The 13357-nt window shown below is 40.8% G+C and overlaps 1 protein-coding gene across 4 annotated transcripts in view; it reads left to right on the forward strand.

Moving 5' to 3' along the window:
- Positions 1–3: 3 nt before the first annotated feature.
- The window catches only part of CFAP299 (cilia and flagella associated protein 299), a 573208-nt gene continuing 559854 nt past the window's right edge, over positions 4–13357 (forward strand). For 3 of the 4 annotated variants that reach the window (XM_073891828.1, XM_073891829.1, XM_073891830.1), the window contains exon 1: positions 4–204. In XM_073891828.1, the coding sequence (XP_073747929.1) occupies positions 94–204 (111 nt within the window). In that variant the 5' untranslated portion in view covers positions 4–93. The remainder of the gene's footprint in view (positions 205–13357) is intronic. The other variant, XM_025887823.2, reaches the window with a different exon arrangement.

Genomic DNA, 13357 nt, shown 5'->3' on the forward strand with positions numbered 1-13357 from the left:
TTCCCAACTGATTGGAAGAAACGAAGTGGGTGGAACCTCCGGACCCGGCCCTCGCGCCTCGGTCGCTAGGGACGCTTTGGCCCGGGCATCACGATGGATCGGGACGAGGGGCTGACGGCCGTGGACAACATAGTCACTCAGTTCAACACCTATGAAGATTTCCTCGACTCGCAGATCACTACCGTGGACCTGTACTACCTGGAGGTAAGGGTCGCGGCGCCCCAGTGGAACTCCGCCCCTCCCCCGCCTTCCTCCCTCTCAGTCCCTCCAGAGCCCCCGCGTCGTGGGGTGATCGCCCCCTGGCGGTGGACTCCGGCGAGGTCAGGCCCCGCAGTTTCCCGACGGCGGCGCCAGGGAAGCGCCGGAGCTAAATCGCTGAATAGCGGCTTCAGACCTTGCGGAACTCGCGCCCCTCGTGGCGGGCGGTGCGGAAAAACGCGCGTGCGCAGTCACGCACGCACGCACGCACGCACGCGGGGGAGCCTTCAATATCTGTGTGTCCTCCTCTCGTGCACCTCCCGGCCCACTCCTTGCAAATCACTGCCTTTGCGGAGGAGGCTGGATTCGGAGACCCGCGGAGACCCTTGCACTGGGCTGTATGTAAATCAGGTCTGGCACGCCGTTTCTCTTTGCTTTGCCAATTTGTATTAAAGCGGAGAAGAGAGTACCCTTCCAGGGCACGTGGCAACACCAACCTGGTGTGTGTATCTGCTGTTATATTGGGCATCTGTGTCCATAAACTTCCACCCCACACTAGTTGGCGCAGAAAGCCCCTCAGTTACGGATACGCAGTACAGGTCGTTTCCTGACTTAGCCTTACCGAGTCGAGAATCACAACTAATGTTGATAGTTTAAAAAAAAAAAAAAAGCCTGCTCTACCGAAAATTGGACGTAATGGGATTGGCTACTGGCTTCCACCCAGCAACTGTCTTCCTCCCTGCTTCTTTAAAGGTGTGTGTTTGATGGGGGGGATATGGGGTGGAGGCGGTGGAATAGAGTTCTCGCATTCTCGGTGAGGCCAGCCAGGATGGGCGGGAAAATAATAGGCTACCGGTCCTGAGAGGCAGGAGGTGAAAGGTGGATCCCTATAGCCCTGGGATATTGCCAGACGGAGGCTGACCGAATGGGCTCTGCCCTGGAGATTCTACTGGCCTGGGGCCAAGACACAACCCAAAAATTGACCTCTCCTTATTTAGGCTAGACGGAACAAGGGCCCCTGTGGGCGCCAGATCACAGCGGAGTCTTGGGAAGGCTTTGGAACCTGCAGCTAGCTCCCCAAATTTCATATCTGCAACAACATAATTCTGCAATTTAGTGGATTGAAATTTTGGACTCCGGAGATCACCTTAAGCAGGATTTTACTTAAATGTTAATTGCAAGGTTTGAAAAGTTGTTGTTATTAAAAACATTCATGTGCTAGGCATGAACATAGTTTTTAAGAAGTAGAAGCATATGATTCTAGTCTTATATGTGCCACAAAGAAGTTGTGTGACCTTGGACAAGTAATTTGATCTTTCTGGAATTATCTGTTAAAAAGAAATACATCCCGGTGATATTTACAACATAGCTTCTGGCTTCAAAACAAGCTTTTTAATATTTTACACAGTATGTTTAAAGTCATGAATGCGTTGCATCTAAAACACTAAAATGAAGGCTGAAAATTAATGGTACTAAACTGTTTGCATCAACATTTTTGCGTGTTTAAATAAACAACGAGATAGAGATAATAAACATACCAATAGGATAAAATCATCTTTATACCACATGTGGAGAATTGCTAAGCTTAAGCCTAGTATCATTAAGAAGGGTTTCAAAATTTTTTTTAGGGTTGGGTTCTTCATGTAAGAATTAAAAACGTTAATGTTAGTTAGGAGTGAGAAATTAATACTTTGTGTTTCATCAATCAGAACTTTAAAGGTCTCTAAAATGGAAAATTATGTATTTGGGGAAATGATAAAGAAATTTACCTATAATTTGGCATGGTTTAGCTTATTCTTATTGTACTTTCATAGAAAATAAGATAAAGATTTAATTGAATAATATTAAGGCAAGTATGTATATTTTAGATTGGGTAATGAAAATTTTTAAGTGTCATTTGCTCTGGGGCCTTATATTCTCTTTTTAAATTAAATTTTTTTTAAAGCTTATATTTATTTATTTGACAGAGAGAGACACAGTGAGAGAAGGAACACAAGCAGGGGGAGTGGGAGAGGGAGAAGCAGGCTTCCCTCTGGGGAGGGAGACCGTTGTAGGGCTCGATCCCAGGAGTCTGGGACCATGACCTGAGCTGAAGGCAGACACTTAAGGACTGAAACACCCAGGCGCCCCTGGGGACTTATATTCTCAAATACTTCCTGTGGATGCAAGTTCATTTCTCGCTTAGGTTGCACAGAGACAAGTGGATTCCTCCTAATTGGTTCAGTAGTAAGGCTAGTACAGAAGGCATGTGCCATGGATCATGGATCCCACTTTGTAAGATGATTCTTGGTCTGTGTGTGTGTGTGTGTGTTTGTCATCAGTAATTGACTTTGATTTGACTGAAGCAAGTTTTATTTTTTATTTATTTTTAAAGATTTTATTTATTTGAGAGAGAGAGAATGAGAGAGAGAGAGCACGAGAGGGAAGAGGGTCAGAGGGAGAAGCAGACTCCCTGCCAAGCAGGGAGCCCGATGCGGGACTCGATCCCGGGACTCCAGGATCATGACCTGAGCTGAAGGCAGTCGCTTTACCAACTGAGCCACCCAGGCACCCTGAAGCAAGTTTTAAATGGTAAATGAGAGATGGCATATTTTAGTCAGAAAAGCCTAGAGTCATAAAATTTGGGTTCTAATTCTGTATTGCATTTTAAACAGTTTGAAACTCCATTTCCTCATTTGCAAAGTGAAGGGGCTATACTAGATAACATTCAAGGTTATGTGTGTAAAATTTTATGAGTCATCTATACATTCATCTGTCCATCCAGGCATCCATGTATTCACCCAACTATCTAATAAACCTTCAGCAGGAGCCTACTGTAGTAGATAGCGCCTTAATTGCTAGAAATTTAAGTAAGAATCAGTTCTAGTCACCTAACTTTATTTTTTATTTATTTTTAAAAAAACTTTATTTATTTGAGAGAGAGAGAGAGCACAAGCCAGAGGGAGGAGCAGACTCCCTGCTGAGCAGTGAGCTGGTGTCACGGCGTCACGGCGCTCCATCCCAGGACCCTGGGATTATGACCTGACCTAAAGGCAGTAGCTTAGCCGACTGAGCCATCCAGGCGCCCCATAGTCACCTAACTTTAGTATTGTGCTTACAGTTCAGTCTAAGTTTTATTTATTCAGCAAACATTTTGCAAGTTTTTATTATCTTCCAGTTAATCTTCTGTTATATAGAATATTATTCTATGGCTGTAAGTTTTCAATTAATTTCAGTAAAAGTACCAGTGCTTCACAGACAAAGTGGCCATATTATCTTTGCTGGATGCATTCTCTATTCTTCTCCACCTGTATGTGTGTCCCTAGAAACCGTCCTCTGCAGTCTTTAACCAGGCTCTTTTGGCTTTGGCTTTGTTTCAGCCAATAGGGGATCAGAGGGCAGGAAGAGGAGTTAGAGAATTTATTCCCTCTCATCTTCCTACTGGTTGTGGTTTGGAAGTGGCTGCATCTTTTAGGTTTGGCCGGCTTTTCATTCCATCAACTACAGCACTCTTTCCTGGTGCTGGCAGCACTCTCTGTTCTAGGAACTGTTTCCTCTCCTGTCTCCTTTTAGGCCTAATGGTGTTAATGACCTCCCACTATTGCTAGCCTACAATACTACATCATCCTATGTTGGTTTCCATTAATCTTGGGATATCTTTGTAAATTGTGCTTTTATTCTTTTTAAGCATCTCTTTTGAGTTTGGCTGCTGCAACCCTGACCTCTATATCATCATTCAACATCTCAGACCACTATAAGTATACAAGTAGTATATGTATGTACTAACTGCAGTGTTTTTATATGATTAAGATTAGGAAGGAAGGGTGCTCGCTTTGGCAGCACATATACTAAAATAGGAGGAGGAAGGAAGGGACATAGGAGAAAAATATGAAGACCTGCACCAGTCAACTGTTTGATGAGATGGAGAAGGGTAAGATGGTTGAGGAGAATAAAAAGGCTCTTCATCCTGTGTCCACTGGGCTTTGCTCATTTTACTGGATGCTCCCTATAATTCATGAGAGGACGTTTATAACAGTATCAGCAATTAAATTTACCTCTGCTAAACCAAATAACAATATTTATTCTCGGAGTTAGTGTTACCTTAAATTAAATAAACTAATCCCCTAAATTGATATAAAAATACTTGAAAAATTTTAGCAAAATTTTTGCACTATGATTTCCAGATTCTTTCTGGATAATTCTTCCATGCTGAATAAACACAGTCCCTTCATTTCAGCTGTGGCCATCTGTGGCCACTAGAGAACCAAAAGACCTATTGAATTGCTTTTCCCAGGTAAGGAATCAAGGGGTGTTTTTAGAATTGTTTTTAAATTTCCCTGACTAATGCATCCTAACTGTGGCTAAATTACTTGTAGAGATTAGCAGTGTGAAAGTTTTATTTAGAGATTATCCTCCCATTATTTAGAAACTAGAAATAAATCACACGAATTAAACCTTTGGACATAAAATTATTTGGCAGACACTGATTGAGATTCCAGGAAAAATCCAGTAGCACAATTTACCATGATTATACAATAAGCCAGCTAATAACCAACCAGTATTTATTGCATTTTTCCTGTGTTTTTCTAGTACTTATTGGATCAGTTACAGAGTAGATGATGTTTCCTGTGAAATATCTTACTTCATATATTTCAGAATCAGCTGTATTCTTTTGTTGATTCAATAGGAAAAAAATTGGCATAAATTAGCTACTCTCTGCTTAAGAGGAGTCCTGCATTTTTCCTTCAGTAGGTTCACAGAGGTGCTTATCTCTAAGTAAAAATATCTAATTCTTCGAGGACATGAGTTCTGATGATCGGGGGTGAAACTGAATCTAGAATGCCACATCCACAGTACTTCTGAAACCATCATAATGACAAATTTTAAATGCTGTGAGCCTAGTATCATCCTCAGTGTCTCAGACAATCCCCCCCAAATCTGTGTTTTTGTATTTAAAGTGTGTTCCATTCATCTGGCACTATACTGACTTCAAAAGCTACTGCTGGAGGCGATGAGTGGAGGCGGGGAGGCGTCTGAGTGTGGAGAATGAGAGAAGACAGGGGGCTTATGGCAAAATGCTGGAGAACAGCCATTACTTAAGGTGTGGGCATGGAGGTGGTGCTCATAAGGAGGATGGTAAGGGGGTTCAGAAAAATAGGAGGAAGTAAGGAGGATGGGATGATTCAGAAGCCAAGAGCTGTTGGATACCAAAACCAAAAACCCTTGAACAACATTTACACAAAGCTAGGTGAGAGTTCTTTCTGTGACCCCTAACGTTAAAGCAGATGGGGAGGAATCATCCACAGCCATAACATCTAAAAGGTATTGGCATCCATGTGGTAGAAAAGTAGAGAAGACAATGGGGCATCGAAAGGACCCCTAAACAAGAAAGAGCAAAATAGTCAACAGCTATTCACTGGTAGTGGAATGGTCCACTTTGAGAACAGCAGCTGAAAGTGGGCGGGGTTTTCGCCACTCAGTATCAGGTGAGTATGTAGGTTCCCAGGCAAGGTCTGAAGGACCTACAGCAATGTAGCCGGTGTGAACTCTTGAAACTACCTTCCATAGCTGACTTTTGAGTCAGCTGCACAGTGCTCCACACTGTGGAGATGCTGTTAGGAGTGGAATCAACATTGAGCCAGATGGGGACAGTAGAGATAAAATTTGAAAGAGAAAGATAAGATAAAAGCAGGAGGGTAAAAGAAAAAAACCTAGAATGCAAGTGCCAACTGAACACCATATGGAAACAAAAGAAGAGGGAAGTTCTATAAGCCACAGTTTCCTCTAAAAGTTCAGAAGAACCAAAAATGAGCTATAGAAAAGCATTGAAGTCAAAGCCCATTCAAATTTATAAGAGAAAAGAGGGTAAGGAGAATAGCATTCCTATCCTCCCTAACAAAACTGTGACCTTTTTGAGTACAAACTAAAAGACATTAAGAAAATGACATACACATGAAAGAGTTCAGAGATGATGTGACAGAATTCAGGAGATAATTTAAGAAAAAAAGGAAACCTTTAGAAATGAAAACTACCTAGAAGGAACACAAGAATGGATAAACAGAGTAGATGATATCCTAAAGAAATAGTTAAAAGGAGGCAAATTTTGGGGGGTTGGGGGGTGTGTTAGCCCAGTGATGGGTATTAAGGAGGGCATGTATTGCATGGAGCACTGGGTGTTATAGGCAAACAATGAATCATGGAACACTACATTAAAAATTAATGATGTGGGGCGCCTGGGTGGCTCAGTTTTTAAGCATCTGCCTTCGGCTCAGGTTCGATCCCTGGGATCAAACCCCACATCAGGCTCCCTGCTCTGTGGGAAGCCTGCTTCTCCCTCTCCCACTCCCCCTGCTTGTGTTCCCTCTCTCACTGTGTCTCTCTCTGTCAAATAAATAAAATCTTTAAAAAAACAAATAAAAACTAATGATATAATGTATGGTGACTAATATAACAAAATAAAATAAAATTATTAAAAAAGAAAATTTTAAGTAAAAAAAAAGAGATAAAGGATTCAGGAAAAATCGACGATTATTGAAGGTAGAAAGAATGTACAACATATAGATAATAGGAGTCCCTGAAGAAGTAAATGAGAGCAAGGGAACAGAAGAAATCCTAGAAACTATAATTCAGAACTCTCTTGAAATAAACAACAAAAAAGATTCAAAATGACATTGGAAGAATACAGTCTGTATCTAAGAATTTAAACCAGTTATGACCAAGATGTATCTAGTAAAATTATATGAACTTTATTTTTTTAAGGTTTTATTTATTTATCAGAGCCCACACGCGCGAGGATACATGCATGAGCATGCCAGAGCACGAGCAGGGGGAGGGGCCTGCAGAGCAGGGGACCCAACACCGCCACAGGACTTCTTCCCAGGACCCTGGGATCATGACCTGAGCCTAAAGCAGACACAGCTGACTGAGCCACCCAGGCATTCCAAAAAAGTATATGAACTTTAAAGAAAAAGACAAAAAGTCATTTGTACTTCAAGACATAAACAACACATGACTTACGGGTTAAAACAAATGAAATTATCATCAGACTTTTTAATATGTTTTATGCTGGAACAAATTGGAATCACTTTTTTAAGATGCTCAAGGGAAGAAAATGGTGAACCGAGGATTTTATATCCAGCAAATCTGACTTTCAGATGTAAAGGGCACAAATTGTTATCAATATGCAATAACCCAGTTTTATGATAGGTCCTTCCTAATTAATGTGTTATAGAAAGAACACTAGAAAAAAAAAAGATGATATCAACGTAGGGATTGGTAACGCTGAGCATCCACAGCTGCTAATGTCACAAAGGAGAAAACTCCACATCGTTGCATGAAAGAACAAAACACCACTAACAACTTGCTAAAGACCTCAAACCTAAATCTGGTCAGGTCTCTGTATGCAGCTGCTAATTTGCAGGACAGAGAGAAGACAGAGGAACACATTGAACTGCACCATGGATATGCAATCAGCAAAACCAAATGGTAGGAAACGATAGATCAAACCACACACGTTCTTCATTACAAAGGAAAGGGATGGAGGGGGTAGGTGTAAATTTAGAGAAATTTAGAAGACACATGAAATTTTAAAAAGTAGGCAAAACTAAACTGGTAACTAGGGATACACACTTGGCTGATAAACCTATAAAGAAATGCCAAGAAGTGATTACTATAAAAGTCAGGAGGGTGGCTACTTTTAGGGGAAAAAAAGAGTAGTAGTTAGGAAGGGGGTACATGAAGGAGCTCCTGAAATGCTAGCAGAGTTTTATTTCTTGAATGGTGGTTACAAGGGTGTATGTTACAATAACATTAAACTCTGTCACATCTCTTTTGTATAGGTTTCTGTATCTGTGTTTTATTTTACAATAAAAAAAAAGTTTTAAAAGGCTACCAATTGACCAAACAACTATAAGAGAAATCTTTAAAACTGAATGAATGATATATTAATCAAAGTGGTAGTTTTGTTGAAAAACCTCAGCAACATTTATCAGTAAATAATCAGCTAATTATCTGTTCTGAGTATTCACCTTTCTAGGTTTTTACATTAACAGTGATGGTTGAGCAGTATTTAATTGCTAAAAGATGCACAGGACCCACGATGACAATGCTTACAAATCTAGAGTTTATTACAGTAAAGGGACACAATATTAGCAACAGCATTAAAGTAAGGCAGTGCATCATAGCCAAGCAAGCACAGGGTCAGGAGAGGCTGAGTGCTTGTCTGTGCTATAAGCAGAGGAGAATTACATGTCCTTAAGAAAGAGAATTATATCCCAGAAACTCCTGCCATACTACTGGGTTCTGGTAAAAATAGAGCAGCTGGTCATGGAATCAGCAAGGGGCCATGCACTTGGAACTGCCCATAATGAGCTGAGTTCTTTCAGACCACCGAGTCCTACGGTCAGGCAGGCCCAGCAACAATGATTAGATGGAGGTGTAGTACATCTGGGATAGAGCAGGAGTGGGAACAAAGTAGATGTGCCAGCTGAGTAAGCAGGAGTCTAGATCCCAGGTTTTCACGGCTATTAGATATGCACCTTTTCCTCAGCTTACATATATGGCCTATGTGGAGGGAAAAGTCCGAGCTCGTTGTATAATTGAGCCATTTGGTATGTGGGTGCAAACTGAAAATGGACAGTAGCTGCACTGTCGCTGCATCTAGGTGAGGTCTTTAAAGATTGTGAGAAGGCAGAATCCTTTCAGAGGTCATCCACTTTCTGTGAACACAGAAGTGGTTCACAGACTATATAAGGACAGATAGGCAGTAGTAAAAGCCAGAAGCAAATGTGGTTGCTCATGTGGAAGTGGTCACAATGTGCCTAGCACAGAAGAGGCATACACAACCAGGTAGACAGAGGGATGTGGCCAGTTGCTGCCAGCCTGCCCCTTCATTTACCACCTCAGTGCTGGCATGATGGGCCCATGGAAGAAAGGACTACGGTAGCAGAGGTGGGGCTCTGCAGGAACCTCACAGCATGTGCTCCCACTTACCAAGGTGATCTAGCTACTGAGACCTCTGAATGTCCAACCTGTCAGCAATCCAGGCCAGTCCTCTGCTAGAGCACTATTTCTCAAGGTAACCAACCAACCACTTGGTGGAAGATTGACCATGGTGGACCCCTTCCAATTAGAAAGGGTGAGTAATTCAGTCTGATAGGAATAGACATATGTGGTATAGTCACATGCCAGCTATACTAAGTCCGTATGGAATATTTTCTTCTTTTTCCTTTCAGTTGTACTGAGATATAATTGACATAGAGCACTATATAAGTTTAAGATGTACAAAGTAATGACTTATTGACACATAATGCAAAATGATTATCACAGTAAGTTAACATCCATCATCTTGTATAGATGAAAGAAAAGTTTTTTTCCTTGTGATAAAACTTTTAGCATTTACTCTCTTAGTAATGTTTAAATATGCCATGCAGCAGTATTTATTTTAGTTAAAATGTTGTACAGTACATCCCCAGTACTTATTTATCTTATAACTAGAAGTGTGTACCTTTTGGCTGCTTTCATTCAATTCCCCCACATCTCTCCTCTGGTAACCGTATATCTGATCTCCTTATGAGTTTGTTTTGTTTCGTTTTGTTTTTAGATTCCACATATAGGTGATATCATGAAGTATTTGTCCTCTGACTTATTTCACTTAGCATAATGCCTTCAGGGTCCATGCATGTTGTCTCAAATAGCAGGATTTCCTTTTTTTTTTTATGGCTGAATAGTATTCTAACACATATATATTTTCTTTATCCACTTACCGGTTGATGGACGCTTAGGTTGTTCCATGTCTTGGCTATTGTAAACCGGGGGGTGGGGGCTGTGTGCAGGAGAAGCAGGTGTGCAGGCAGTTAGTCATCTGCCTCCATGACCCTGAGCAGACTTGCTGGCATCCATGGCCACTGTTTTCTAATGTAGTCAGGCCTTATCTTCTGGGAAAGTTTGGTCCTTCACTCGTCAAGGCCAGTGGACTGAAAATCTCAAGGAACGTGTTAGTTCTGCTACATATCAAGGGACTTAGGTCAGCAAGCCGAGGTACATAAGCTTGAAGCAAGTTAACCCTTATGACCGGTTGGAGTGCTGTTACAGCACTGAATGGGGAAACACTCCCATCAGGTGACTCAGTCAGAGTCCCACTGAATGTAAGTTACAACTCTTCCCTGGAATCTTTAGGCTCCTTGTCTAGGAATCGGGAGACAAGAAGACAGCCACTATCTTGGCAAGAATAATTGACCCTGACTGTCAGGAAAGTTGGGGCTGTTATACAATCAATAATGAAGGAATGTGTTTGAGATTCTGGTGATTCTTGATTTCTTGAGATTCAAGTTGCTGCATTGAATCTGTTATTTACTAAGGTTGGTTCTTTAGAAGTTTGTTTTCCTTATACGGTTTCATGAACAACAGTGAAATGAGCATCTTTGGTACATGTTCTTTTTGTGCAGTTGTAGATATATCAAAAAGTGGAGGGGCTCCTGGGTGGCTCCTTTGGTTAAGTGTCTGCCTTCAGCTTAAGTCATGATCCCAGGGTGTTGGGCTTGAGCCCTGCATCGGGCTCCCTGCTTAGCAGGGACCCTGCTTCTCCCTCTGCCTCCACCCCTCTGCCTGCTTGTGCGCTCTCTTTCTCTCTCTCAAATAAATAAAATCTTTAAAAAATATATATCAAAAAGTAGAATTGATGGCTCATAATGGACATGGTTGAAGTGCCCTCCAGAGTAGCCATATACTCTCCCACCAGCAGTGTTTGAGACACCTTTTTCCTCAGACTATCACCAGTACTTGATATTGTCAACCCTGTCATTTTTTGCCAATATCACATATGAAAAAAAGCTCATGGTTTTAATTTTAATTTCCCTGATTTTTAGTGTGGTTGATCATCTTTTTATATGTTTCCTGACCATTTGCATGTCTTCTGTGAATTGCCTGTTGATAAAACCCTTGTTTGTTTCACAACTTGTTCTTTCAGACCTTCTCTACTCTCTTTAGACTTCTGACTCTTAATAGATGACCTCCACCCCTCAAAGTCAACAAAGAAAAGGTAATCGAGCTGGAATCCTCTTCAGTTTTCTACCATGAAACTTATAAAACTACCTTAATTTCTTTGCACGTGCTCTTCCTTCTCTCCTGTGTTAATAGTGTCTACCACTTGTAATGCTTATCTGTCTGCTTCCTGAATATGTCCTCATTTTGAACACTCATTATCATTATAATGTTTTTGAGAATGTTCCCAACTCTGAGTCCCACCTTCCTAAGGTGGATTCAGAAACTCACCTTCTCAGTTTCCCTTGCTTCTGGTGTTATCTTTGCAGGTACATAGGCACTGCTAATCACATACACTTACATGAGACCACTCTTTAGAAAAGAGTAACAGGAAGAAGAAAGCACCATGTGGAATCCATTTTGTACTGAATGAGGTGTGGAAGATTTTGGCTTTCAGTCGATGCAGTGGCAGAAGTTCTGGGGTCTAATGTCCTCGGTCAAATGGTGGGTTGCCGTATCTCTTTTCCGTGGTGGCAGCAGAGGAATATTTGCTGAAACAGTTCCTGTGGCTGTGAGTGTTGTTTCTGGCTCTGTAGGCTTAACTCAACTTTCCCTGGGATTTGGGGGCATCGTATTTTAATAATTTCTTTTTGTATTTGGACTGATGACAGTAAGTTCTGCTGTTTGCAGCTAATACCCTTGATTGATGATATTTACCTGCATTCTGTACCCTTCCCTTTTATGCTTTTAGGGAACTGTCTGTACTGATTAGTTCCTCTCACCTTTAATTCCAGAGTCCCTTTCTGTGCCCATTGAGTTCTCTCTATCTTGCCCTACCATATCTTTCTTTTCTTCCTTTTTATAGTTATTTTTCTGGAATGAATTGTAAAATAATCACTGTCTTCATTTCCTCATCTTCCACTTTTTAACCCACTGCAAGCTGGTTCCCATCTTCATCATTTAATAGAAATTGTTTTTTCTATGGTCTCAAATGAGGGATGTGTCACTAAATTCCACAGACACTTTGTATTTAATCATTCAAATCTTCCACTGGGAGAATGGCTTGTATTGGTGTACAAATAGAGGCAAGAGGGCGTTTTGTGAAGCTTTTTTAGTATATCAAAAAGGAGAAGAGTGTGACTAGAACTAAAGTGGACACAGCAGACTTGTAGAGCCCTGGATATAATCAATCAAACCTCTCTTCCTCCTTCCCTTCCTCCTTTCCCGTTTTTCCATCATCTGTCTACCTATTTTCTATGTCAATATGAAAGAGAAATCAATAAAAGCACTAGGAAACAAGAAATGATGCCTCTCTAGGGAGCCAGAAATTGTGCATATTTTTGGTAAATTAGAAAGCAGATAGTATCAGATTGACAAGATAGAAAAAACATAGGCCAAAATGAATAAGACAGATTTAGAGAAATGTCAGAGTCAATAATAATACAAAGAGCCGGAGAGAACCTGTAACTGATTAAAGAAGTTAATTCTACATAGCTAAGCCAGACATACACCCTATACATAGCATATACACTCCCAGTATTTAACCCAAGAATGAATGAGAGAACTGTTCTCTAAGGAAAGTGAAGTACATGCCTAACAAGGAGACCTGGAGGGAGTAAAAGGGCCTGAGAAATAAGAACTAAGCACAAAGTGATGAAATAATGTTAGAAGTTCTGAAGAGGAGAATAAATCTGGAAAAAGTTATACTTACTATGCCAAGCCCTTCTTATTTTGGCAGTTAGGTTGGAGAGAGTGGGATATATCCCAACTCTCCTTCCTTCTTCATGCCCACATATCCTCAAGTGGAGTCTGTATGTTGCCATATTCTGTTATACATAACTTCCACAGTTCACCTATTCAGAGGAGAGTCCAGTTAGGGAACTAGACTTGTACAATTGTGGAGGGAATCCATACGAATGTCTGTATCAGTCAATCCAGTCCTCTATTCATATATATCTACAGATGTTTGAGGAAACATAATAGCATAGAAGATATAGCTCAGGGTGAATAAGGAGAATAACTAATGTTAGACAACACAAAACATTTAAAACCCTGAGAGAACTTTAAATAAATTCCAATTTTCTATTTCAGAGATATTTTAGTATCAATAAAATCTATAAACAAAATAATAGGTTGGCATGAAAAGGGAGCAATCAGCAAGAAAGAATTCTTAGGAATTAAAAATATAATTGATAACATT

This window comes from Callorhinus ursinus, unplaced genomic scaffold (assembly GCF_003265705.2).
Source record: "Callorhinus ursinus isolate GAN/ISIS: 27379988/994484 unplaced genomic scaffold, GSC_fseal_2.0 scaffold4, whole genome shotgun sequence".
NCBI lineage: Eukaryota > Metazoa > Chordata > Mammalia > Carnivora > Otariidae > Callorhinus > Callorhinus ursinus.